Below are 26,373 nucleotides of genomic sequence, written 5' to 3'. Positions count from 1 at the left end.
AATAGTGAGATGCAGATACAGTGCTCCTGCAAGTCCAAGGCTGGTTTTTGCCAGCGTGCCACAGATCCTGGTCTGCCTCCCCCTGGCACTAGCTGCACTAGGCTGCCAGCCATCCTAGAGGACATCACTGCTCATCTGCTGCCAAACCACTCCCAGTCCTGAGCATGGAGGCACTGAGGGCAGGGGGCTGCTGGGCAGCATCTGGCCTATAGCTCCTCCTTCCGGACATGGCTTTGATGGAAAAAGCTGGACACAGCAAAGAGCACTTCGGGAGCAGGGCTCTGGATGGCAGACAGGAGACCCTTCCTGTATGGCCCGCTCCTGTTCCTCTCCCTCACATACATCCCCTTAGTTTGTTGCAGACAGCCCAGGGACCTATGCCCAACTCATGGACCACCTCAGCATCTGAGAGATGGGGGAGTCTCTGCCTTCCTCCTCCTCTTCTGTGTGGTACGTGTTCCCAGCCATGGCACTGCCATGGTGTTTGCAAAGCTCCAGTGCTGGCTGCAGGGCAAGACCAGAGATGCTCCTGCCCCATCTCTGAAGGCAGGTCTGGGAGCTGCCACACATGGCCAGGGCTGGAGCTGGAAGGGCAGGAGAGATCATTGCCACAAGCAAACAGAAAATGCCAGCGCTGTGAAATCAGGCATTACGCGCCTGTCGCCCACGGCAGGACCAGCCCATCAGGCTGCCAGGGAGACACTCTGGTTACGGCCGGGGCAATCCCAGCACCGGTGGGGCCTGACCCTGCACAGCCATGTCCCTCAAGATGGGTTCATCTCCAGGTGAGCGGAGGGATTACTGCTCCACCACGGTTGGATTTCAGGCACCTGCCGCTAATAAAACACTCTGTCAGGGCACCTTCGCCCTCTCAGCCCTTGGAGAAAGGGACAGGGTCCCTGTGGTGCTGCCTAGGGGGGACACAGAGGGCTGGGAGAGCTGGGAGCCATGGCCCTGACCCTGCCCCATGCTGCAGTCCTCCACCTGGGGGAGCTGGGAGACATGGCTCCAACGCTGCCCCATGGTGTTCCCCTCTACCCTGGCAAGTAGATTACCCCTTGCTGCTGCAGCCCCTTTCATCTCTGTCCTGCCACATTCAGCCGCTGTAGCCTGAGTTGCTCCTCACTTTCAAGGGCAGGGATCCCAGCCTGTGCTGGGAGAGATGCTCTGAGCCTTACCACTCCCCTGTGGGCAAAGACCTCCTCAGCTCTGGTAACCACTGCTTTTTCCAGCCCCCTGCCCACTCATCACACCACTCTCTCCATTCATGCTCGCCTTGCTCTGAAGGGCTCACCCACTCCTTACAATCTCCAGACAGCAAAACCATGCCCTTTGGCTAAATACAGGGTTTTTTAAAAGCTTCACTATTTTCCTCCCTTTTTTTCTAGGCATCTTCTTCCATGCAGCACTATCTGTCATCAGCAGCACTGGAAAACAAGGTACCAAGGGTCCCTGCTTCCAGCTGCCCTGCACTCATATCAAAACTGACCTGCTTGCAGGCCTTCTCTCCTGGACCACCATCACCTTCCAGCCTAAAATTAGTTTATCTTTAACCTTATCCACAATAGTGTGTTCCAATATATCGTCTCCTATAGGGCACTAGGCTACAAAATCCTCATCAATTTAAACTCCTGTCATCGCCACGGCCAGGTCTTTCTGCAGCCTCAGAGGAATAATAGGGGATCTCTAGAGCCCATCCCTGCACTGCCATCAGCTGCCATCATCTCAAAACATGAGCTTGTCATCAGCAGACATACAGTGATATTCAGAGAGCTGTTTCTTTGGTCCCCAAGAACCCCAGCTCTGCCAGTAGGGCCAAAGTTGGGGAGCAGGGTTCGCTTGAATGCTCCAGGAGCTGAGGCTGGGGAGAACCTCTCCAAACATCTGGCTCTCCAAGTAGACATCAGAAGCAAGGCAAGGACTGGGCTGCTCCTCGCCCTGCCCAGGCTGGCCCCCGGAGGTGGTATCCGCAGCCCACTGCCTCCTACTAGGCTGCACATCTGCAGCCTCCACCCGTTCAGGAGAACAGGAATCAATTACAGGGCTGGCAAAGGCAGGGCTGCTCCAGGGCTGGCACATGGCATCAGTTCCAGTGGCCACAGCGCACGTGGCATGACACCGGAGGCAGCGGCTGGGTGCAGATGTGCCACTGGCTCATGGGGAAGAGGCAGGAGAACCACTTGAAAGACATGGTATGAAAGTGCTGGTAAACCAGGGCCACTCCTCTGCTCCTCTGGCTTCATGTGCTATTTATAGTGCTCTGGGTGCCCACCCTGGGGGAGTTCAACCCCTAGGGTGCAGACTTTTGCCAAGTCAGCCATCCTGTCTGCCATGCAGCTCCCCAGGCCCCCAGCAAAGTCCTGGACCCTCCTGATAGCTAAGATGCTCTAGGGTGGGCTTTGACCCAGCCCACCACAGGGATTCACAGCATGGATGCATCATTCTGCTCTGGGAGGACCAGCCCACATGCAGCACCCTCAGACAACCAGCATGTATAGCAGGAACATATGGACAAGCCCTGCCACACCTGTCTGGTGACAAGGAGAGACCGAGCCAAGCCATGATCACTCCTTGGAGCCACACTGTTAGTAACTCCAGGTGGCTGCATCTGGGGTGGGGAAGATGTCCGTGCTCTCTCCATGGCTGAGTGGAAAGGCTGGGGGGAGGCTCCCCTCAAGCTTGTACGCTAGTTTCCTTGTTGCATGGGAGGGATCAGGCTCTGGCCCTGTGCCCCAGCACCCAGCAATTTCTGGGCATTTGCAAGGGCTTCTTGAGTCTCTGAAGGCAGAGGAGAGCTGAGCTTACACTAGTGAAATGTGATTCTGCTAACACGCACCTCGTGGGGGCTGCCAAAGCTTTGGGAAAGGTGGGAAGCAAGGAAGAGGATGAAGAACAGCAGTGATATGCCCTCACTGTCTCCCACAGCACTGACCCCAAATCCTCTTCTGCCAAGCAGCACATCCAGGCATGGCTGTGTATAATCCCAGCTCCGCACCTGACCCCAGGTGTGTGTCTAACCCCAGTTCTGCCGACACCTGGAAGAGCAAACGTGGCTGTAGCCCCAGGTCTCCTCACTCCTGTAAGCAGAGGTTCAGGGGCTCCCAGTGTCTCCCAAGGGCTGCAGGGTGAGGATGCTGCTCACACATCCCAGAGCAATGGTGACCCCAGGGGGTAGGACTGTGATGATCAGGAGCAGGTGGCAGCTCCAAGTGCTCCCCCAGCCAGAAGCCAAGGAAGAGCTATATTTATTCCATCAATATGTGGGCAGCAGGAGGGGACCAGGGGGCTCCTGCAGCCTGTCTGCCCCATGCATGGCCAACCCTGTCCCAACACCAGTGACGACAGCAGAGTCCTTCTGGACCGTGTCTTTGGCACCCACGTGTCCTGATGACTGGCTCTGAGCGGACCCAAGTCCTTCCTTCCCTGACCACAGAGAGGAAAGTTTCCAAATTAAAAACCTAAAACTGGCGAGAGGGTGCCCATGGCAGGAACCTTTTAAACTGGCCATTAAAGTTTATAAGTTAGACGGGCACCAGGAGCAAGCGGCAGAGCTACAGGAAAACAGCCGCCTCTCCTTGAGCAGCCTAACCACGGCTGTCCCCAAAGCCACAGCGCTGACGTCACGGCATGACTTCACCTCCATCTTCCACTGCCTGGCCAGCCCCAGCCCCGTGTTTACCCCTGCCCATCCCTGCTGCTGTCCCTCACAGCCCACTTTTCCCTTTGAGGTCAGTCGGCAGCCCCGGGGCCTGGCGAGGAAGAGGAAAAGAGCAGAGAGAAGGAAACCAAACCTCAGCGTCCACAAGGCGGGCTGCAAAACACGGAGCCCCAGCAGCCGTGCTGCAGGGATGGCGGGCTCTGTCCCAGCCCTCCTGTTTCTCCTTCCGCTGCATCCCCCACTTCCTGCCTCTAAGCTGCTGGAAAAACTACTGCAGCCACGGCTGTGCCCACTGTTATTCTCCCATTTTCCCACAAACAACACATTCTGTACTGTTGGCAAGATGGGCTGGGGGAAGGTATTGGATCCAACTTGTTGTCCTGTCCCACCCTAGGATGTTGATATACACTGCAGGTACCCAAGAAATCACAGCCTCTATTCCAAGAAGTGAGACACTATCGAGTGGGTGAGTGGCACAGCCTGTCCCCAAGTCCAGCTGGGAACATGTGGCTACCCCTGGGTAAAGCACAGCCTGGGGTTTCAGCTAGAAGACCTTTGGGAGTAGCAGAAACAGAAGCCTCAGGTGCCTGGGCACAGACCAGGCCAGCACCTCCCCACTCCTCCCTGCCAGCACCTTCCCACTCTTCCCTGACACCATGAGGGCACTTCAGCTCTAGACCTCTCAAAGATGAGCCACTAGTCTCAGTCAGGTGTTGCAGGTGCATGTGGAATGCAGGTTTGCCTTATACGGCAGGGTGGTAGGATGGATGTGGGGTATAAAACCCCATGGGCAGTGATACTGGAAGAGCCCTGAAACCATCCTGAACGATGTGCTCAGCTTGGAGACCCATGTTGTCAGGACATGGGTGAGAGCCACAAAAGCCACACGAGTTCAGGAGGGGCAAGACTGGGGGCTGTGTGGCCGCAGAGCTGCCTGCAACAAGCCCAGAGCACAGGTCAGAACAGGCTGGGAAAGCCACCGTCCCCATCGGCTGCTGTTCAGAGCCTCACGGGGCACATGTTGCCCGCTGTCACCTCCCAGAGAGGTTTGTGGGTTGCATTTATAGACTCGTCCACAGACCATGGACCTTGTGCCTCTGGACCGCATAGTGCTGCCCCTGCATCTGGAGCATCTCCGGGGCCAGGAAGCATCACCAACCCCCTGTGCACCCCAGTGAGTCAGTGCACACACACAAGCCACTCACACACCTCCCCAGAGGCATCGATCGATGGGGAAGCACACACACGTGCGCGCACACACACACACACACAAACACAGGGCAGCCTCTGCAAACAACTGCTTGTTAAGTTAAAATTAAACTCTGCACAAATATTGACCTTTGGAGGGGACACAAACTCTGCCAATATATTTACCAGTTTTATAAATGGGCCTGACCACAGTGCCCTATATGCTGAGGTGGAGGAGGTGAGGGCTGCAGAGGTGCCCAAACAAAGTGCATCCCCACCTTCCCCAAAGGGGACTCTCCTCAAACAACGCCCCCCACTCTCCACAAAGTCCCCACTCCAGCCTGAAGGAAGATGGATGGTTGGCATGAGGATCCACTTTTTTTCCCCTAACTTGTGGTTTCTTGGGGGAGCAGCCAGCAGCTCACAGACAGCCCTGGAGCACCCAGGGGAAGCTCTTGTCACCTCTGGCCTTGTGAAATTGTTCAGCAGAGCAGTTCTGAAGCTGCTTCTTATCTTCCAACTCTTCCAAACCTTTGCATTGACCAGAGCCTCACTGTCTGGCACCCACTGCCAAGCTCCGGTTGCCCAGGACTTGGGCAGGCGGCTCCACCCATGAGTCTGTGCCCCCTCTGCAGAGCATTCAGCACATCCTGGGTGGCGGTTCCCATCTTTGAAGGGGGACCCACAGCTCAGGGCTCGTTCCTGCATCTGGGAAGGCTTTGGGAGCTGCAGAAACACCAGTAGCCTGTAGCTGGAGAAAAGGCACAGTACCACTATGCAGAGGGAAATCACCCCTCTCAAACCCACCAGAGCTCTCCGAAGGGGCCAGCATGCCCAGCTGAGCATAATGGGTTTACAGTGGGAATGGGGAAATACTTAGGACAAGATGTTTCCCTGGGGATGGATACATCAGCTTGGCTGTCATGGGAGAAGATACAAGCTCTTTTCTAGCCTACATCTATGGTAAAACACAGGAGGCAAGCTGGAATAAACAGTGGCTTTTGAAGGCAGAGGGTACAAATGGAGTGGCATGTGACACAAGAGCATTTTTCAAGGATATTAACGCAACAAGTTACTGTTGAATAGGTGGGCAATGAAGGAAGACATGGGGAACAGCCTCAGCTACTGGGTTTATGCAAGAGGAACACACTGGCCTGGGACTCAGCGAGGAGCAGACGATCCTGCACATCCTGAGGAGACGAGGATGGGGTCATTGTGTCTGGAGCTGTCATTGATCCTGAATCCTTGGGCAACGAGGATGACGTGGGAGTGGGCACATGATCCGGCTGAGCATGCACCAGTGGGCAGCAGAGCTCAGCATACAAGAAGGATAATGGAGGGTGAATTCAACAGATGGCCCAAGGAGTTCAGCCCCACGGCCATACATTGCCAGGAGAGGGGTGCAAAGAGGGTGTGCATGCAGCAGGCACAACTCCTGCACCAAGAGCAGTGCATGCACCAGCTGGGCAGTGAGAGGAAGGCTTGTGCCCAAGTCAGCTGCCTGGTCCCTGGCCCCAGGGATGCAGGGAGGAGAGCACGACACATACAGCAGGGGATGCCCAAGTTCCAGCTCTCGGAAAGACTGAATAGAGTCTTATTCAGACTGATGTAAAACACTGTTAAAACACACAAAAATCCTTTGAGTAATGGGCGAGCGGGAAAGAGGCATCTATAATTAACAGTAACTGTTCGAGACGGTCGCTGCCCAGAGACGTGTACTGTGCAAAACCACTTGAAAAGGCCTCGTCTGAAAGGCAAAGCCTGGGGTTTTTCAAGAAGCCCGTCATGTAACGATCCTGGCCCTTCCAAAATAATTCTGCCATATTAAAAAAACCCAAAACCTCAGCTTAATCACCCTGCAGCACTGGGACTGGAGAGCTCTGAGAGGAGGGGAAGGGAAGCACAACCGGCTTCCAATTAGAGCCTCATTAGAAAGGAAAGCTGAGGAGCTATTAGAAAGCTGGCCAGGAGTGAGCTGAGCCAGATGCCTGGAGACCCACTGCAGGAGGGGTATCCCCATCACCCCTGCCCCTTCCTCTCTCCCCCCTCAGTGGGTGCTCTGGGATCCCAAGAGTGACATGGTTCCAACTGTGGGCACTTGGCCTGAGCAGATGGAGAAGAGGTTGTTCTAGTCGCATGCCTAAAAGCCCTTGTGAAAGTCTTGGTCCTACACAGAGCAGAGTTTGGGGATGCTCATGGAGCTGGGCAGGGAGCACTGGGGATGGGAGAAAGGGGAATTGGGGCTAGAAGGATGCTGCAGCTGGAGAGGGGAAGTGAAACAGGGTCTGTGGGCTTTACTGCCTCCTCCCACCCTCAGAGCTGCAGAGCCAGGACAGAGACTGCCCCAGTCTGTGTGTCCCTGCAAGATCAGGATGGGGTTCCCATCTCCGCCAAACCCTGTGGGAGAGACAACAGTCCTGCTGTGAGCACATACCTTCTCCTGCCCACCTTGCCATCTTCCCTGGCATCTCAGGTCCCTGTCCCTTCCCATGCAGACCAGTGTTTCCTAGTGCCCAGTGTGCTGCAGCCCAAGGATGAGTGGTTCACTGGCTACAGCCATTCATTGAAGTGCCAAAGTCCAGCTAGGTTGGAGTGAGTGCCAGAGCATCATTGCCTGCAGCACAGGTTCAGCCACAGCATCCACCCCAGGTTGTTTGCTTCATCACTCTGGCTTTAATTATGCCCACCAGCCCCGTCTGCCTGGGCCAGGCAGTGGCATCTGCTCGCCTGCCTGCAGCTTGGCTCCAGGGCCGGCTGAGCAGGAGGCACACTGCCCGGCACAGCCTTCCCTTCCCATCCCACAGCCTGGGACCCATCCAACACAAAGTTAATTTCTAACCATGGGTAACCACCAGTGTCCCAGCTGGGATGATTTATCCCCTATCTGCCTGGGTCGGATTTATGAGCCACACATCCCCTAGGCTGTGATAAAGGCCACGTCTGTGCTCCTCCATCCCCCCCTTCCCGTAGCCACTCTGTGCAGACTCACTGCCCACCCCCCCATTTACAAGCCTTTCCTCAGCGCGGAAATCTGACAGCCCGCAGAAGAACAGTAAACAGCACAGAAAATAGAACATGATGGAGGCCAAGGAGAGACACGCTGGCCAGGGAAGCCACAAATGGTTCCTGCTTTCAGGACCTGTTCAAGAAAGTAGAGTGGGATGTACCCTGGGCTCCCACCAGCCCTCAAAAAGGGAGAGGGGAGCTGCTATTAATAGCTGAACATTGCTCACATGCAGGGCTGGATTGGATGATGCCACAGCCGTGTGGGAAGGAGCAGTCCTTGAGGCTGTGCTGGATGGGAGTGGGCATTTGCCCTGCAAATGGGAATTCACATACAGGGTGGAAAATTCCTCATCTCATCAGTCCAGTGTGAGGCCAGGGGAACTGGGGACCTGAAGTGAGGCTAGGTGCTGCTATGTTTGCCCCATCAAACAGCAATGGTTGGGGGGTGCCAAGGGAGGACTCAACTCTGCACCCACTTGTCCCAATCTGCAGACAGTGCTCGACAGCCCAGCATCTAGATGCAACGTCATGGGAGTGCCCTAGATTTGCACATCAGGCTGCTCCAGGGTCTGACCACGGTGATGATGAAGGCATGTATCACTTGGCTTCTTTTTAAACAAGATCTGAGGCTTCTTCCCCTGTGCCGGTAATATGATCAACCCCTGAGCAGTTCTAGGCATTACTGCAGTGCTGGCAGCCTCCACAACAGGCTAGAAAATGTGCAGAGAGCTGCATGTACCTGGATCTGTTTCCTGCCCCTCTGCCAGAGCTCAGAAGCCACCTTGCCAGAGCTCAGATGCTGTGTGCGCACTGTAGCAGCTGCAATGCTCAGAGCCTTGTGTGTCCCTACCCTGACAGCTGGGATGGCATCACTCTCTGCACCACCACCAAGGGTGTCCAGTCCCACAACCAGTCAGATGCACAGCCCAACAGGCAGGCAAACAGGCCAGATCCTGGCAACCTGGCCATACAGATTATGGTCCTGATCTGCACCAAGCAGCCTTGCTCAAAGCAGTCCTCTGCCAGTGGCATCCAGCTGGGGAGGGAGTAAGAGGCAGCAATGACAGCCCTGGGGTTTGCAGGATGAGGCTGCAAGAAGCAGGATGGATGAGGCTGCAGGCAGCATCTCGGCTCTTGGGGCTGGCACCACCAGCCCCCTGCCGTCCCCCAGCCCTCTGCAGTGCTGATAGCGGCAGCCCCGGCAAGGGAGAGAAGAGAGCCTTGTTCTGGGGCCAAGACTAAGGCGATTCAGTGCTCTGCTCCCCTGAGGTTTCTCGGGTGAAACCTGGCTCTGTAATGGCTGTGTCTGTAAAACGTATGGAAATGCCCATAAAACCTGTATCAAATGCTATATGGATATATATGGATATATGGAGAGAACTATGAAATTAGGAGCACACGGGGAATTGGGGCAGGACGGCTCCCTCCGAGCCGTAAAAACACACAAGTGAAAGGCAGAGGAAGCAGCAGTGCCGGCAGCTGCACAGACAGCCTGGCAGGGTCAGGAGCCAGGGGAAGGGCACCCCGGCTCTGCACTATGCAGCTCTGCCAAGACCTGAGCCCACAAGAAGCCTCTGGAATGGAGGGACCTCTCTGTGGAGCTGCACGGGACAGATCCCTGTGTAGGTTTGGGGAAGCCTCGCAAGGGCCTCTCAGCAGCCCAAACCCTCACTATGGGTAGAGGCAGGAAGCCTGGATGTGGGTAGACCCCAGCAGTACCCCTGAACTTGGAAGGAGCTTGAAGATGAGCTACCAAAGTGACAAGTGAGAGGCAGGAGAGGGGAGATGCACAAAGGTCTCTGCTGTGGATGACAACAGCCCACAGTGGTATTGATGTCTGAGACAATAATCACTGACCCCAGCTGGAAAAAAAGGGCCAGCACCGGCTAAGCATGGTGAAGCAGCCAATGGCAGCCCTGGAGATCAAGCAATCTAAATGTTCCTTTAGGAATGCCCCATCCCCAAGGGTGAGTGACAGTGTAAGAAGTCACAGTGGCACAGACTAGAGCAAGCAATTTCTACTTCTGCTTCAAGGGGACACACCAAATGCAAAGCATATGCACAACCCCAAACGTGCAGTGCTCCTGAGGTGGGCCCACAGCACAAGGAGCTCTTGAAAGGGCTCTACTTGCCTGCTGGGCACCTCTGCTGCCCTTCTCTGCAGGAGCAGTGATGCATGGACAGAGGTAAAAGGACTTGCTGAGCAGCAAGCAGAGCCTTGCTGCCATCAGCGTCCCATCACAGATACCTGCCATGAACCAGCTGAGAGGCCCTGTGCTCATATACAGCAGAGTCCCCTTTTCCTACTATCCCATCACTGCAAGAGGTGAGATTTTAGTAAAATTTCTAATCTATCAATAGATTTTGCAGCAAAATCATAAACATATTGGCAAACAGAGGGCCCTTGCCAAGGAGTAAGCAATAAATGTTGAGAGGAGGTGAGCTTTGGCAGTTTGCTGTCACCACTGATGCTGTTTGTTCCCCACACTGTGCTGGGGAGCACGCAGTTGGCTCTAGTCCCCCTTGACTTGCCCCAGGGGGGCTGGGGAGCTGGGACCCTAGCCCTTTACTGCTCCCACCAAAACCTTTCACTACTTGTAGCCTTCCTAAAGCAAAACACAGGCCCATACCCCCAAAATTTGGGGCCTAACCCCACTCATCTGCCCTGATCCATTTGCCCTGAGAGCAGTAAGCATGGAGGGGTCTCTGCAGCAGGGAGACCCAGGGCAGGATCCAGCTGCAGGGACACCCCTGCTCCTAACCCACACAGGGTTGATGCTGTGGTGATGGGGGAAAGCTCCTTGGCTGCATCCCTGCTGCATGACAGCCCCTGTTTGGCTCCTGCTGCATTGCTGAGCAGGGTGAAGGCCCAGTGTAGGTGCCAGCCCTGCTGCCTTGGAGCAGCCCTGTCACAGAGGCTGCAGCCAAGGCGATGCAGAGATGCAAGTGATACAGTGCCTGGCATGCAGAGACACAGTGCCTGGGACACAGAGATGCAGTGCCAGGGATACAGGATGGGGTGCAGAGGTGCAGTGCTGGATCTGCAGCCCCCTCCGGAGCCAGGGCGCCATCTGCCGCGTCCCTGTCACCTGCCGGCGCGCGTGGCATGTCCCCAGACGTGCCAGCAGGGAGCCACCTGCGTACCCTGCCTTAGCCCCTTCTCCGCGGCTTTGACATCCAGGGCATCCGTCTTGTAGCAGTGTGGCAGTCATGAGGATGCAAATGCTTCTGGGCTGTCCTCCTTCGGGCTCCAAGCCCCTCGTGCTGGGGCTGGTGGGGAGTTTGGGTTGTCCTATAGAATAAATCCAGGAAGCAGCATGCAGGGGGACAACAGCAGCAAAACAGACAGAGAGGGACAGAGAGGGGGCAAGAGATGGAGGGGATGGGAGGCACTCGAGACTCTCGTGGCACTCTACTCTGCATCACCAGAAACAGACCCTAACCAAGGGCTTCCAGAGACACTGGGGAGCTTTTGAGGGACAGGTTTAGGGGTTACCCCACCAAGGCAGAGGTGCCATGGCAGGAACATGGCTGTAGGGGCTGGAGAAATGCCGGGTTGCAGGGGAGAGCAGGGACACTGGAGGTCCCTGTTCCCAGGCACTACCCATGGGTCTGCTCATCTCCAAGCTGAACTAGGCAGCCATGAAACAAGGCAGTACTCAGGGCGAGCTGGTCCCCAAATTCCCACAGCTCATTCTGCACCAGCAACTGTGGCCCTTGCTCAGCCTTGGCTGGTGGCAAATCAGCACCTCCGGCTCTGCATGGTGCCACCTTCCAGGGCCTCACACTGCCAAGCAGTGGAAGGTGGAAAACATGTAGGGGCCACACTGTTGAGGGATGCTACACAAATATGGATGAGGCCAAGTGGGTTCATGAATATTAATGCACAATTCAGCTTTCAGGAACATCACCACAGTACAAAGATCTAATATTACTCCTGGCCACGCAAATGCAGCAACATCATCATGTTGCTGCACAGGGACAACAGGTGGGACACACACTTCATCCCTGCCTTTGGGCAGGACAGGACCTGGGGAGCACCTGCTCTGGGGCTTCCCAAGGACCCTGGGCTAGAGAGCTCCCAGGTTCAAACCTGAGGAGCAGCCACATTTGTGGCTATGAGAATGTAGGGATGTTTCCCAATACCTGTACTTCCTCCTTTTGCCCCAATATCCATCTGTACTTCCCTAGCAGCCACATCTCCCAGGACCACAGGACACGTATCAGCCAAGCACTGCTGCCAGCAGGGACACCACTAGGAGGGGTTTTAGGGGCATAAGCCTTTTGGCTTGGCAGAATACCCCCATGGCATCATCCCAGCTCCAGGATGAAGGGTGCTGCAGGCCACCTGCATCCCTGCAGGTCCCTGGGCATGGCAGTCCCTGGGCATGGCAGCAGGCTCCTGAGCTCAGCCAGTGCAGCGCGAGGTCACACCCAGGGCTGTGAACCCAGGCAGGCACAGGGGGGACCTTCTAGTTACACAATTACTATATTATGTAGCACTAATAAAAAAAAAAAAAAAAAAGAGAGGGGGAGAAAGGGCTTGAAGTTTTCTTAATGCCACATAGTAAAGTATTTATAGAAAGTCAGGCGTGAATGGGCCGCTCACAGGCCACACTCCTCCTCGGCGTCAGGATCTCCAGGAATTATTCTGTGCAGTCACATTGTTGTATTCACCTAGAGATTGAGTTTAATTACAGACACGCAGGCAAACAGGCTGTCAGTGTTCCAGCCTCGCCGGGGAAAGGGCAACTGAGCTCCCTTTAATGAATGTATTTTAAAAAGCCCCAAGTTTGAAATAGAGAGGGAGGGAGGGGGGCTCGCAGAGGCAGTGCTGGGGGCAGCAGGGATGGGGACAAGCGGACGGGGGGAATGCGGGGTACTGGGAGAGCCACTGGGTCTCTCCGGATTGGGAAAAAGGGCTGGGATGCTGAGAAGAGGATGGGGACAGTTGGGCATGGGGTGTTTGGGGCACACAGAGCTAAAGGCGTGTGGCCCAGATGTGGCCAGAGCAGCTCACAGGATGCAGGGCCCCAGGCATCCACTGTGAATGGGATGGTAGTTCCCTTCAGAGATCCAGAGGAACTTCCCAAAGAAAATGAGGGGAGTGGGGAAGGCTCCTAACTTATTATAGAGCGGTGTATAAGCACAACAAATAAATATAGAGCTACTTTATTACAAGGCTGGCCAACTCTGGTGGCTGGCTGATTACAGGGCAGGCTGCTCCAGAGCTACGCAAACCCAGACCTCAATAAAGGCCAGATTGGAGCTGCCTTTCCCTCATTGACAACTTTGGTGCGCTCCCACCGTGCTGCTCAGCTCCAGAATGCCGTTGGCTGCCCCCACAACCCGGCACAGGGTGAAGGGGAAAATAAAAGCTTAAACAAGTAGTGAGTAAGCGATGAGCAGGGGCAGGCGGGATCAGCAGCCTGCCTTGCAGACAAGCACTAAAAATACAGTTTATTTTCCTAAGAAGCCAGCAACTTCTAAAACTGGAGGTTTTAAAAAAAAAAAAAAAAGGGGGAAGAATAAAATGCCATAAGAATTATAGATCCGTAGCGGGGGTGGGGGAAAGACCTAAGAACAAGGAAAGAAAAACACAGCGATGAGTAAGATACACACATGACGTATGTAAATACACCAAGACGGAAATGCATGAGCCTCCTGCACACAGAGGCACACGCAGGCACATGCAGAGGCACATGTGTGGGGCCAGTTCCCAGTGGGGATGGGGCCAGCTCCCGGCAGGGATGGACCCAGCCCGTGCTCTCTCCTCTCCCCAGGGCCGAAGGCATTAACCTCTGCACACACACACACACACACACATCTTTCCAGTGCTTAGGCTGAAAAGGCACTTTGTCTTTTGGTCCATGGTGCTCTATACACCTGGGCTCCCAAGCCCCACTGGTGAGGTGGTGGCCACTGTCCCCAGGGGTTCCTATGACCACCTCTGTGCTGAATTCCTGGCGCCTGGCACAAGCCACGGACCCCGCAGTGGGATGGAGGGTCAGGGCATGGACACAGTCAGGCCAGGAGCCTCCTGGCCAGCAGCCAAGGCAGCCCCGTGCCCGGGCGGCCAGCCAGTGCACCAGACCCCAGCGTGCCCACAGATGAGGGAGGGATGGGGACTGGCACGTCCATGGGGCTGCAGGTCAGGAGGCTTTAAAGGAGTTGATTTAGTATTGTCCTACCTGCCCTGAAATGGACACTTGAGCATGGGATGGAGGTTGCTTCGGGTCATCGTTGTGCTGAACAGAGCCCTCACAGCACAGGGCTGGAGAAAGGGGATGCTTTGGTATAAGCTCACCTCCCTGGGCACAGCTGGGTGAGACTGCTGTGGTCCTGCCTGTCCCCCAGGCACATCTCTACCAAGGAGATGCTCCCCCAAACATGTTCCCATAGTGATGTATGAACATCACTGTGTGACCACCAGCCCCACCGCACCTTGGTGCCACTGCACCCTACCCAGGGCACGAGCCTGGGAGAAGGCACAAAGCTGGAAGGGAAAGCAGGCAGTCCTGGTGCTACACAGCCTTCCTTGGCAGTTTGCAAGGGTCCTTTCCCTGAAGGAATCACCATGTGCCCCTTCAGCCTTGTACACTACCCACCCTGCTTCATGGCAGAGCCTGGCCCTGGTGCTCTCAGGGAAGTGGTGTGGGACAAAGCAAGATATAGCAGAGCCCCAAATCACCTTCCATGCTGCACATGGGATGGTAGCACCTGGGCCACATCAAGGCACCTGCCACCTCTGCTTTTCCTCTTCCCTCACCATCCACCATCACCTGTAGGGGCAGGTCTCACCAGGCACATGGTAAGCCTGGGGCCAGCTGGGGCCATCGTTGCAGCCCCCACCACTGTTCCCCCCAGCCCAGGGAGCGGAAAACGGATCTCTGCAAAGGGCAGCTTATGCGGAAGCTGTTCGCATCCCGTAGTGCAGGCTCAACGGGTGAGGAGCAGGGCAGCTCCCAGGTCGGCAGGTTATCGGATGATAACAAGCCAGCACAGCCCAAGCACGCGACTTCCAGCAATGCAAGACTGTTTCCTTTGTTTTGGGAAAACAAGAGGGGAACAAGACCTTTTCTGGCACGTTCTTGCCTGGCCTGAAGCTGTCCCCCACTTGCAGCAGCTCAGAGAGGAGCCGTACCCTCTGCCCGCTCCTGGGCAGGAGGAGGTGGCTGGGGCCACCCCTCGCCCTTTCGCCTTTCCCACCTCTGTGAGGAGCAGGGCTGAAGCCGGTGACTCGCCAAGTGGGGCCAGACAGCTGCTGCTTGCATCCCCCACACGCTGGTGGGGCTCCTGGCTGCCTCCTCAGCCTGGCTGTGATGTGGGCTTGCAGCCCTGCTGGAGATCCCCTGGTCCTGCTGACACAAGTACATCTCCCAAGCACCCTGAGAGGGTAAGGCTAAGGACCAGGGGGGTCAAGACACCTATGCTTTGGGCTTTGGGGACCCTACCACACTAGGGTTAGCTCAACACCTCCCCCATCCCCAAACGGGGGGCTCAGCCCTATATTGGGACAGGAGAGCAGCACAGGGTTTGAGCAGCCATTCCCACCTTCCCCTCCATCCCATGGTACCCCCTGCTCCCAGGAGAGCTGCAGGTTTGATGAGGGTGGGGGAGACCTCCCCACCCCTTCCCCAGCAGAGGAGGAAACATAATAAGAAAAATAAAATTTATAAGCGAGGCAGTAATTACAGTGTGGCTACAAAAGGCTGCCTCCTCAGGGCCATCATTATGTGGCTAAATTTAACGCCCTGCGCGGCTGCTCGGGGCGGGTGGGGGGAAGCCGCGTCCCGAGGCTCTGAGCATCCACACAGACGCCGGCTCCTGCTACCTTCCCTCCGTGCCGGCCAGGGCAGGACAGCTGAACGGCAGCCAAGAAAGCCATAAAGCGAGTCAGAATTTTTTTAATAGTCTATTTACCAAGATGCTGTTTTTATTGCCGAGGTTTCTCTCGTTTTATCTCTGGCTTTCCCCCCCCCGCCCCGCTCTCTCTTCCCCTGACTCTTGAACAGACCGGGCTGTATTTTCTGTTTTAGGTTCCTCTCTCTCACTTGCTCTAAATACTATTTTCAGAATTCTAATTTTGTATGGTATGTCCCTTTTTTTCCCTCTTTCTCTTTTTTTTTTTTTTTTTTTTTTTGGTAAATATTTGCCATGACTAAGCCAGGACACATCCCGTTTAAAAGGTTCCCATCCCACAAAACATGAGCCCTTTAATGACATGAATCTCATTAGTTTTCTCCATGAAAAGAGGTATAGAAAGGGAGCATCACTCAGCCCCTCTGAGTTCCTGTATCTGCACAGACATATATTTAGCTGTGTGTACTGTACAGTCACAGGAGGGGACAGTCTGGGCACACGCACACCACCTCATTCAGCCAGAGGGACACTGAGTGGGAGCCCCTGGGACCAGTGGGTTTTGGGATATCCGTCTGTCTGGGATAGGGTTGGGAAGGGCTCCGGGCCCAGTGGAGCCAGAGCCAGTCTGCAAGTGTGGGCAACTGGGCACAGAGGAGCCTCAGAGTCCCTCCAAACTGGAATTTGGGATCCTCTGAAGGACCTTCTCTAGTGTTGGGGAGCAGGTTGTGTAAAGCTCACCCGTGCTACGAGAAGGACTGCAAGAGAGGCCCAGGCACTGCTCTCTCCAGGTCCTCAGTCCCAGTGGCTGGCTTCAGCACTGGGTGGCAGATGTTGGCTACACACTTGGAGATTGACTCCGAAGGACCAGCACAATGTCCCAGGAAAGGTATTGGATTGAAATGCCCAGAGAAGTTTCCTTAGTAAGGTGAGGGTCTGCCTGACTGAGTGGTCTTTGCATCAAGTACAGCATCCCTGGGGAGAATGCAGAGATCCCAAAGTCTCACACTATTCCAGCCTTCCTCTCAGCAGAGGAGGCTCTGCCTCCCTCCATTCATAACAGCATCTTTTGCTGGGGAACCAGTCCATCCACAGTGCCATTCTGGGCATGGCCATCCCTACTTCAGCATGATCTTCCCTTCTCCAGTACATCTATCCCTTCCTTGGTGTGGTCTTTCCTTCTCAGCATGGTCATCCCTTCTTTGACACTGTTATCTCTTTCTCTGCACAGTCATACATCCCTCAGGATGGTCAGTCTTTCCTCTTGGTTCAACAGCTGTCTGATACCAGAGGGAGAAAACCCAGGAGCTGCCACACACTTGCCCATGGCTGAGAATTCCAATCTCTCACGCAGAGCCTGAAGGACAGAGCAGGAGTAGTCTACGGAGAAGAATCTGTCCTCTCTTTCCCAGATCCTCTCTGCATTTTCCCTCTTATTTCCAGTCCAACAAGGATACAGTGCTATTCCTCAGCCCCACTGCACCCCTACCATTTTGGCATCAGTTCAGCATGTTAGCACAACCTCCTTGTCTTCCTCCAGAGCTGTTCCCAGCAAACCAGGTGTGAAAAATGTGCCAAGATACTGCTGAGCCTGCAGCATGGGGCATAGCTGTGCTCACCACATTCCCATGAGCGCTCCTCTACATTCTGGGGAGAAAGAGGAATAACCCCGAGAAGGGCTGCAGACAGGCAGTGCCACGCAGAGACCACTGCTGCTGCAGGGATTGCACTGACCGAGCAGCACAGGCTCTCCAACCCACAAATAAACCTGGAGGGATTTCCCTTCCAGCCTGTTTTCTTTAAATGGCTTTAAGGATTTGGTTTCGGCAGCTGAGTAGACCCAGCATGAAGCAGTATCACCAGCTCAGGCAGTAGATGCCCAGAGTTGAAAGGCAGCACACCTACAGTGTGTGTTTCCATGCTCTCTGGTGTGGGACCCTCTTCTCCTGCAATGTGGCCACATTACCAAGTGTTTCCACAACCCAAAAAGTGAGACATGACTAGAAGGAGAGACTCACATCTCCCCAAGTGCATGGCTCCCAGAGCTGGAGCTTTCTGCAGCTGTGCTGGAGCCCGTGTGCTGGGCAGGGCTCCATGTGCTCATGCTGCACCGAGCCAGGTTCCCTGCCGGCCCCTAGCAGCCAACATTAATTCATTAACAGTCCCATTAACACCCAGCTGTGGTTTCCCCCCAAACTCAGGCAGGGACCTGCTCCCCTGTGACAGCTGCTGACAGACCAAGTTTCCACCTTCAGCCCTTCTGGAGTTCTGTATAAAAATAAGCAGGGGTTTTTTTTCAAAAGGAAAACTATATTTCCCCTATCCACACACCCGCGCACACGTGCAGGACTCACAGGAGGAATTTGCTCCAATTTCCCCCACCCACAAACACATCGCCTTTGGCCAGAGACCAAATGTGGGCATTTTCAGCCCAAGATATCAGGGGTTTTAGCACCCAGAAGACAAGAAGCCACCATGACCCTGACCTGGGCTAAATAGGGTGCCTCCTCCCCAGCCAAGGGGTGCTGGGACACTCAGTGGTGCTCCCACCGGGGGGCCTCGTTCAGCATCCACAGCAAGACAGCTGCCAGCCGCTCCTGAAGAGTGCCCTCCTGGCATGGTCAAGCATCCTGTTTGGGATCTGGGACCAAATTTCTATTTTCCCCTTTTCATTGTCATTCCCAGACAACCATGAGCACCAGATGCTGCAACATCCCAAGGAGATGCCCAACCCAGCACCTACTTGGGACTTGCTACCCAACATCTATTTTTTCCCTTCCCATATATTTTCTCAAGAGCTGTGAGCACTAGTTGATGTGACACTCCAGAAGCCCTGGACCACCCTGTGCCACAGAGGGGCTGATATCCTTGCCCTATTCCATCCAGCTGCACATAAGGTTTTGCAGCCTGTGTCATCAGCACAGGAGTTGGCTCTCTGGGGCTCTCACTGGGAAGCTGGAGGACAGGGAGCAGAGACCTCCACCAAATGTAGGAACCAAGGGACCAGAGCACTGCTCAGGGCTCAGTGGGTATGCTACCTTAGGTATGTCACCAACAGGGTGGCTTCAGGTCCCCTGAGAAGACAAAGCTGGTGCCACCTATCTCCCAAGATGCCTGGCCACTAGCAGAGCACCCTCCAGCCCTTTGATCCAGAGGTGTTTGCCTCGCTGAAAACCCTCTAACTACTTTTTCCTTTAAATAGCAAAGCTCACAAATGCCCTATATGGCTCCATGTCTATATGTTGTCTATATATTTGTGTACACACACGCACAAAACACACAGAGATTTATTCGTGTTTTCAGAGTGGTTCAGGATACATTCCAGGACGAAATTCCAGCCAGCGCTGGAGCCAAGAACATCAGTGGCCTCGGCATTTGCTGCCCCCTCTGCCTGCGTACACACTAAATACAGAAAGGGAGAGGTATAAATAGAGAGAGAAATACATGAATGGCCCTGTTTCCTTACACAGATACATAGGGTACGAAGGTCGGAGCAGAGCAGGAGCAGGCAGCCTCAAGAATCTGATGGTTGTACCCCCTGGGGTGCAAAGCGACCCCTCCCCAGGTGCTGCTGCCTGCCCAGATGTGCTCAGCTGTTCAGTATCACCTCTGCATGGGCTGGTACAACTGGAAGGGGCTACAGGGGCTTTGGCCCAAGGGATAGGGAGGAATCAGCTCTCAGAAACACCAATAAAATCTGCCAGTGGATGCCACTGGAGAAGGGGTGTAGCTGTGGGTATGGGGGAAGCTGGCAAAGGGCTTGGGACATGCAGGGACATGGTGAAAAAACCTGACAGCCTATTTCAGGCACAGAAGGGGTGCAGGGGGCTGCAGAAGGCAGCACCAATGGTGCAGGCAACACTGCTCCTCTGCCCTGCCCTAGGCCAGTGGAGACAGTGGGGATGGCAACACCCCAGTCCAAACGCCATCAGCTGGGGACAGAGAAGCTGCCACAGAGCAGTGCCATTAGTCTACCTTGTTTTACTCCCCAAAAGGTCCTTTGCTTGCAAGAGTTACTGCCACATCCTGAGCTGAAGGGCTGGACCAGCAGCTGTGGGGTACAGTGGCAAGGGACAGACCATGTCCCACACCTTTTCCCCTACCAACCATCCCCGCATGCTCCATTCACCCTCCTCTAACCCAAACACAGCCTGGCGAGATTGGGACCCCAGACGCCTCTGTGCTGCCTGCTGCCCCTTGCGTGCTCCCCAGGGCCAGGCAGCTGCCTGCAGCCACGGGGCCAATAATGGCCAAGATGTGGGAGCAGGGCCAGGGGTGGTGGCAGGGGGATTGCTGCTCTGCTTTCAGGAGGAGGAGGGGGCTATCCCCCTTCAATGCTCCCATTTGAGCTGAGGCCTGGCACTGGCTCAAACCACCGCCTTGCTGACACGAGATCAATCATTCCCTGAGCTGAGTTGCTCCTCAGCAGCACTGTGCAGCCAGTGCCCATGCATGGGCTGGGGCCTCTCCCGCAGAAGCAGGGTCTAGCCCCTTCTGCCAGATGGCCTGTGATGCCCCTCTTCCTGCCTGCAGTGGCACCTGGCATGGCACAACCTGGCACATCACAGCACAGCATGGCCTAGCACAGCTTTGCAGGATATGGCACAGCACGACACGGCATGGAGAGGATGAGGAAGACTCCAGCTACAAAGGAGGGTTCCCTGCATGTGCCAGACCACATATGCCACTGCAGAGCCAAGGGCTGTGCAGTACCCCAGGAAGGGTGGCTATGTTGGTGCCTGTCCATCCCTCCACCCCCAAACAAACCACCAGGTGATGCTGGGCTGAAGTGGGCTGGGACCAAGCAGACAGCTTCCTGTACCTGGCCCAGATGCCATGCACTTTCTGCAGTGGCACAGCCAGTCACAGGGGTTTGGGCTGTGAAGTCCCCACATCCCCAGCAGGAGCATTCCCTCAGGGCTCCTGGGACAGCATCCACATCCCCAGCAGATGCAAGGTCTGGAGTAATCACGGACAGCATAGCCCTGGTCCAGCTGCTGGGGACTTGCTGATTGCCCGAGGTCTGGGCACTTTTGGGCAGGCTGCTGCTCTGAGGTGCCTGTGCCAAGTTTGGTTTTAGCAACATGCAGCTCCACTGACTCACTGCTTGTGCAAGCAGCCTGTGGCTGCCAGCAGTGGCCCAGAAAGTGCATACTGGCTGGGTGCCCCTCACCTGATTGGGCCTCAGCAAATAAATAAATAACACCACAGCACTGACTGCCACGCGCCTCCGTGGCAAACACTGCAGGGGGCTGGTGCCCACGCAGTGGTCAGCACCCAAGCAGTGGTGAGCACCTGTGCCCCCAAATGCAGTGGTGAGTACCTTGTGCTAAGGGCACCAAGTGCTAGCCCCTGTCTCCTTCAGCCAGCAGTTGTGGCACTTTTCCCCTTGTTCCCATCAGTGCCAGCATGCACACTCCCAGTCTTGTTCACACGCTCCTGCTCTTGTACACACACTCACACTGAGCACAAGTGATCCTCCCCTCCTGCTTGCAGCAGCATGCAGCTCCTTGAGTGTGTGCAAGGAGCATCCTGCTCCCCCCAGCACAGCCACAGCCTACTGCATTTCCAGTGTGGGACTTGGACCCCAGGGCAGCAATGGGATGGTGTGAACAAAGCTTGCTCAGGAATGAAACAAGGACTGCCCAAGTGGCCCCAATTCAGAACAAGACACAAGCACCCATGCGTCTCACTGGGCAAGCACAGCATGAATGCTTTGCTGCACACAAGAGCTTGCTCTGCTCATCGAGCAGCCCCACAAGCCAGTCCTATACTGCCACCTCTGCCCTGATCCAACCTGCCAAGGGACTCCAGCCCAGCCGAGTGCCCATGCCATCTTCTCTGTGAGCTGTTCACCCTGTGTGCAAGCAGTCCATGTCACACACACACTGCCGGCCCCACTCTGGCTAAATAGCAGCTGCAAAGCCACAGCTACCTTGCGCTAATTAAAAACATCCCTCGTTTGAAGGAGCCAAAGGGCCACTTCCTCTCCACTGCACTGGGCTGGCGTGGGTTTGAGGGATGTCGTCCCCACCCTGCAAAATGCGCAGGCCGCTACCGCCTTCGCCCACTGACCGTGGTCACTCCGCTCCCTGGGGCTTATTTTTAGTGCCTGTTAAAAAGGCGAGGCAGGGTGCTGGAGGCAGGCAGGTGCTCGGCTGGCCCCGGGGTGGCAATGGCCTGTGGCTCCAGAGCGCGTCCCAGCCGTCCTCCACCTGCCCTGCTGGCCTGTGTCCCCTCACGGGAGGGGGACGGGCGCCTGGCCCTGGTCCCAGCCCCGGTGGGGAACAATAAGAGGGATGCTGACCCCCGGGCGCCCTGACGTCAGCCAGCACCGCCGCCGGCACCACAGCCAGCCCTGGCCCCGGGGCTCCCACTCGCCCTCGGCTGGGGCCGCACTGGAAGCCGCCTGTTTGTTTATCTTCCTCTCCAGCATTGCTTGTTTTGATGGCACATCCTCCTCCTCCTCACCGGGCCCCGGGGTCGAGCCGTGAACCCGCCGCGTCCTGTTTGCCGAGGTCCCGCGCCCCGCTTGCGGAGGTGCGGAGCAGCCACCCCCGCGCCGGCCGCAGCAGATAAAAATACACAGGGCAGAGCATCCTGGGGAGTGGGGGCTATATTTGCACTGATGGTATCGGTGAGCTTGTCCTCGGTGTACCTGTCCCTGCCCTTGTCAGAGCACGGGGCACAGCACTGCATGGACCCCCTGACCCTGCCCCTCACAGAGCCGGGGCAGAAGCTATGTCATGAAATGCTGACTGTAGCCAAGCTAGGACAAGCTCTCAAAACCCATGGGTGGGCACCCCACGTTGCCCTGTGGGGTCATTTCTGTAACCAAAAGGGACACCTGGGGACAAAATATCCCCAACCTGCTAGGTCCTAGGCTGCTGGGAACAGTGCCGGGGCAGCTCCGAGGCACTGAGCCCTCTCCAGCCACCTGCTCCTTCCTCTCATGGTGTGAACCCCTGGGCTTGCCAATAAAAGCCACCGGCTTTGCCTCAGTTTGTGCACAGCCACCAGTCTCCTTCCAGCTCTGCCCAAGCCTAGGCAGCTGCTCAGCAGTGAACCCTTGCCAAAAACTGTGTGTGTGAAAGCATCGTTTCCTAAACGTATAAATATTACCAGGGATTTGCTGGAAAACTCCCCACGGTTAGTTAAAATGCCCTGGACAGCCAAGTGCATACAAGCCCAGGGAAAGGGCATGTTTAAGCTGAGCAGCTGAGTAGATCTGCCTTGGGGGACTGACAGGTCCTTTCCTCTTCATAGGGGATGCCGCAAAGGTTTGGGAAATGAGCAAAGCTGTGGAGCACTTTCCCGTATCCAGCCCTGTGCCACACCATCGCAATCCCCTTCCAGCCAGGATGTGCTTACTGCTACCAAACATTCACAACCTGAAGCCACATTTTGCAAGTGGAGAGGCTGGAAGGACCATCAGACTTCTCCTCCTGATCTCCTGCCTGCAGATGTTCAACCATGCACATCCCAAGACCAAACCCAGCAACCTGGTTTTCTTCCAGGCAGGTTCTCAGCCCAACTTTTGGAGACATCAAGAGATGGAGAATCAACCACTGCCCTTGGGAGAATGCCCCAGTCGTTAATCACTTGCAGGAGCAAACCCAAGTGCCTCCATCCTAGCTCAAAATTGCCTGGCTGTGTCTCCCAGTGCCTGGCTTGTTCTCCACTGCTCTCTGTGAGATTAAAGACAGTCCTTCACTAACCAGCATTTTCTCCTTGTAAAGACCCTCACACACTGTAATCAAGGCACCTCTCAATTTTCTCCCTGATAAGCTAGAAGAGCTCTTTCCTTCCAAGTCTCTCAATGCCAGGCTGTCTCTCCAGCCCTCAATTCATTCCTTGACTCTGTGCTTGATTGTCTGGTGTCTTTTTGAAAACCTAGACACAGGAGTCGGTCACAGCATTCCCAGCTCCCCATAGCACACCCCAAGGGACCCCAGTCCCTTGTGCTGCTCCTTTCAGGAGTACTAAAAGGAGTACTAAATTGCCTGGGTGCTCTGAAATCCCTGCACAGAGAAGTCCACCCTTCTGCTGCAAGAAAAGAGGAGAGACTGGGGTGAAGAGCCAGTTTTGGTGATGGAGAGAGCTGAAATCCTATGTTTGGTGTTCCACACTAGACCTAAGGTCTAGGTCACAAGACCTAAAAGACATCAGGAAGAATAATAGGGTACCACATTTAAACCAAAGGCAGCAGCTGTTCACATCTCACAGCTCACTGCTGCAGGAAGGCCCATGGGCCAAAAAGCATCACTGGCGGGTTTACAAAGGACGGGATGAATGCAGAGACGACAGATGAGAGGACAGACATTGCCCCGGCAGACCAAACACACAACCCCCAGCCTCTCCTCTGTGGCCAGTGCTCAGATGTGGCTACCAGGGGACGCAGAGGGGGAGCATCTCCCAGAACCTTTCATTCCCTCTGGCCCCAAGACACTGCTCCTGGAGTGTTTTTGGGATACAGCACCAGCTGCCGTCTCATCTTTTCAGTCTCTGCAGATGTGATCCCCACCAGCTGCTTTTGCAAGGCTCTGTGCAGGGCTGCCTCACTCCCCTCCTACCCAGCCTGCACCTTGCCTTGTACCCGTCACCCTACCAGCTCTTGGAGGATGCTGAGTTTCAAGCCTGATGTTCATCTTTAGCAGATGTTGTTCAGCCTACCCTTGGACAAAGACACACTTCATCATCCCCCGATCCTGGCACATCTGCCTACATCCTTCCAGTGACAGCACTGAAACATTTACCAATTGTTTCTGCCATGTCTGTTCCAGTATCAATCATTTTACCACCTCTGTCTACTAATAAGCTTATCCCACTGCTGGGAGCTTGGGGTTTTCTCCTACTACACTAAATAAAAGCCTTTCCTTCTGTCCTTCACCATGATTTTTCACTGATGTTTTTAGCTTCTGTTATCCATTTTCTACACTTCATAATTTCTAATTTATATTGATTGCTATCTACTCCCGCTCTCCCATTTGTTATAAACTGCTCTTTTATTTCTAATTGCTGCCTTCACTTCGCCGCTGAACCAGAACGGGCTCTTGGCCAGCACTGCCCTCTTTCTTGATTGTGGAATTGTGGCTTTTTGTGGCTTCTGAGATTCTTCTGAAAGAGCTCACCATTTTCATTCACATTTTTCTATCTAAATGTTTCCTCTGAGTTGATTTCACTCATAATTTTCCCCCTGTTTTGGGAAATTAGCCCTTTCAAAAGCATGAAGGATATAAATTACTGTGTAGGAATGTTCTTTCTTTGCCCAGGGTGAATGTAATCTGGTCATGATCATCGGTGCCTAGGCAACATCCAAGTTGCAGTCCAGCAGTAAATTCATCTCTATCCTTCATAAGCAGGGGGAAACGAAAGTTGCCTGCACTGGATGCAACGCCTCGCATATAAAAAAGGGATCATCTCTAGTTTTTAGAAACTCTGCAGATCATTTATTCCTGGCTGCACAAGAGCATCAGCTTGCCTCAAAAAGCAATATCCTCACAAAATCTGTGTGATACCACCAACACCCTGGTTGACTCCCTGGACCCCAGCAGGCACCACTGCTCCCTACTCCTGTGCCTTTACAGTGAGCACAGGAACACAGAAGCATCCTGAGTCTTTTTGCATCAAGAGCATCAATCATTTCTGACCTTGACACATTAGTTTGAATCATGTTAGTGCTTCTGTGATGATTTCCAGCCATGAAAAAGGATCAGAGGAAAGACTCTCTTCTTCCAGTCCCAGTTTCTCCAAAGTACATGTCTGATTTTAGAGCCGAGTTTGCCAAGAGGACAGTGGTGGGCACAGCACAGATAACATGGTGAAAAGCACTTGTCCCCACAATTCACCACTGCAAAGTCACCTCTAAAAGCAACAGGTGAACCAAAAGGACCAGATGGCTTCTCCTCATTCACCTAATACCTGCCTGCCATCAGCATCAGTGTTTCAAGTCCACAGCAAGTGTGGGAGGCAGGTAAGGATGGTCCAGCAATAGCATACTCCTGTGGAGCAGCCAGCCTGGTTGGCACCTCTGGGCAGCCAGGTAGTGCCCATCCAGCCATGCCAGGCATGTCCCCAGCTCTGCTCACCCTGCAGATGAGGTGCAAGGACACAGAGAGGGCCATAGGAGAGCCAGAGGGCTTGACTCCTCTTCAGATAAGTCCAGTCAGTCCCATCAGTGCTCCCATCCAGCCTGGCCACCTCACACTGGGGCTGCTGATGCCAGCTCCTGACCACCCCTGTGCCAAAGGATGGGGGACTTGTACCACTTCTTACCTCAGCCATGAAGGTCTGCTGAAATGTCTCCTCCTGGAAGGGCTCTGTCCGCAGCCGGTCTGCAAGTGAGAGAGGGATCAGCCTGGGCAGGTCTGGCCAATCCTCCTGCCCCAGCTTCCCCTTCCCCTGCCTGTGGGGTAAGGAAGCTCCAGGGAAAAAGCTCTAGCACACTCATCAGAGCCAGCGGAGAGCCAAGCAGGCCCCTTGGGCTAGGAACACATCACCCAGTTAACAGAAGGTGCAAGGACCACAAGGAAGTGGGAGAAACATGGTTGAGCCTGCTGATGCACACAGCAGCCAGGTAGCAGAGCCAAGAGCCCTTGTCCCAGCACCCTCCTACACTGAAGAGCAGTGGCAGCACATGCTCAGCACCATTCCCAGATCTT

At 54.9% G+C, this 26,373-nt stretch overlaps 1 protein-coding gene across 2 annotated transcripts in view; it reads right to left on the bottom strand.

The window, feature by feature from the left end:
• The window catches only part of NHEJ1 (non-homologous end joining factor 1), a 44,202-nt gene that overhangs the window by 10,844 nt on the left and 6,985 nt on the right, over window positions 1-26,373 (bottom strand). For both annotated transcript variants that reach the window (XM_027636815.1, XM_027636816.1), the window contains exon 5: window positions 25,988-26,046. In XM_027636815.1, the coding sequence (XP_027492616.1) occupies window positions 25,988-26,046 (59 nt within the window). The remainder of the gene's footprint in view (window positions 1-25,987; window positions 26,047-26,373) is intronic.

This window comes from Corapipo altera, unplaced genomic scaffold (genome assembly GCF_003945725.1).
Source record: "Corapipo altera isolate COAL_440 unplaced genomic scaffold, ASM394572v1 45, whole genome shotgun sequence".
In the NCBI taxonomy this organism is placed as follows: domain Eukaryota; kingdom Metazoa; phylum Chordata; class Aves; order Passeriformes; family Pipridae; genus Corapipo; species Corapipo altera.
Note: the sequence above shows the minus strand (reverse complement) of the source record. Positions and strands in the feature narration are given on the sequence as shown.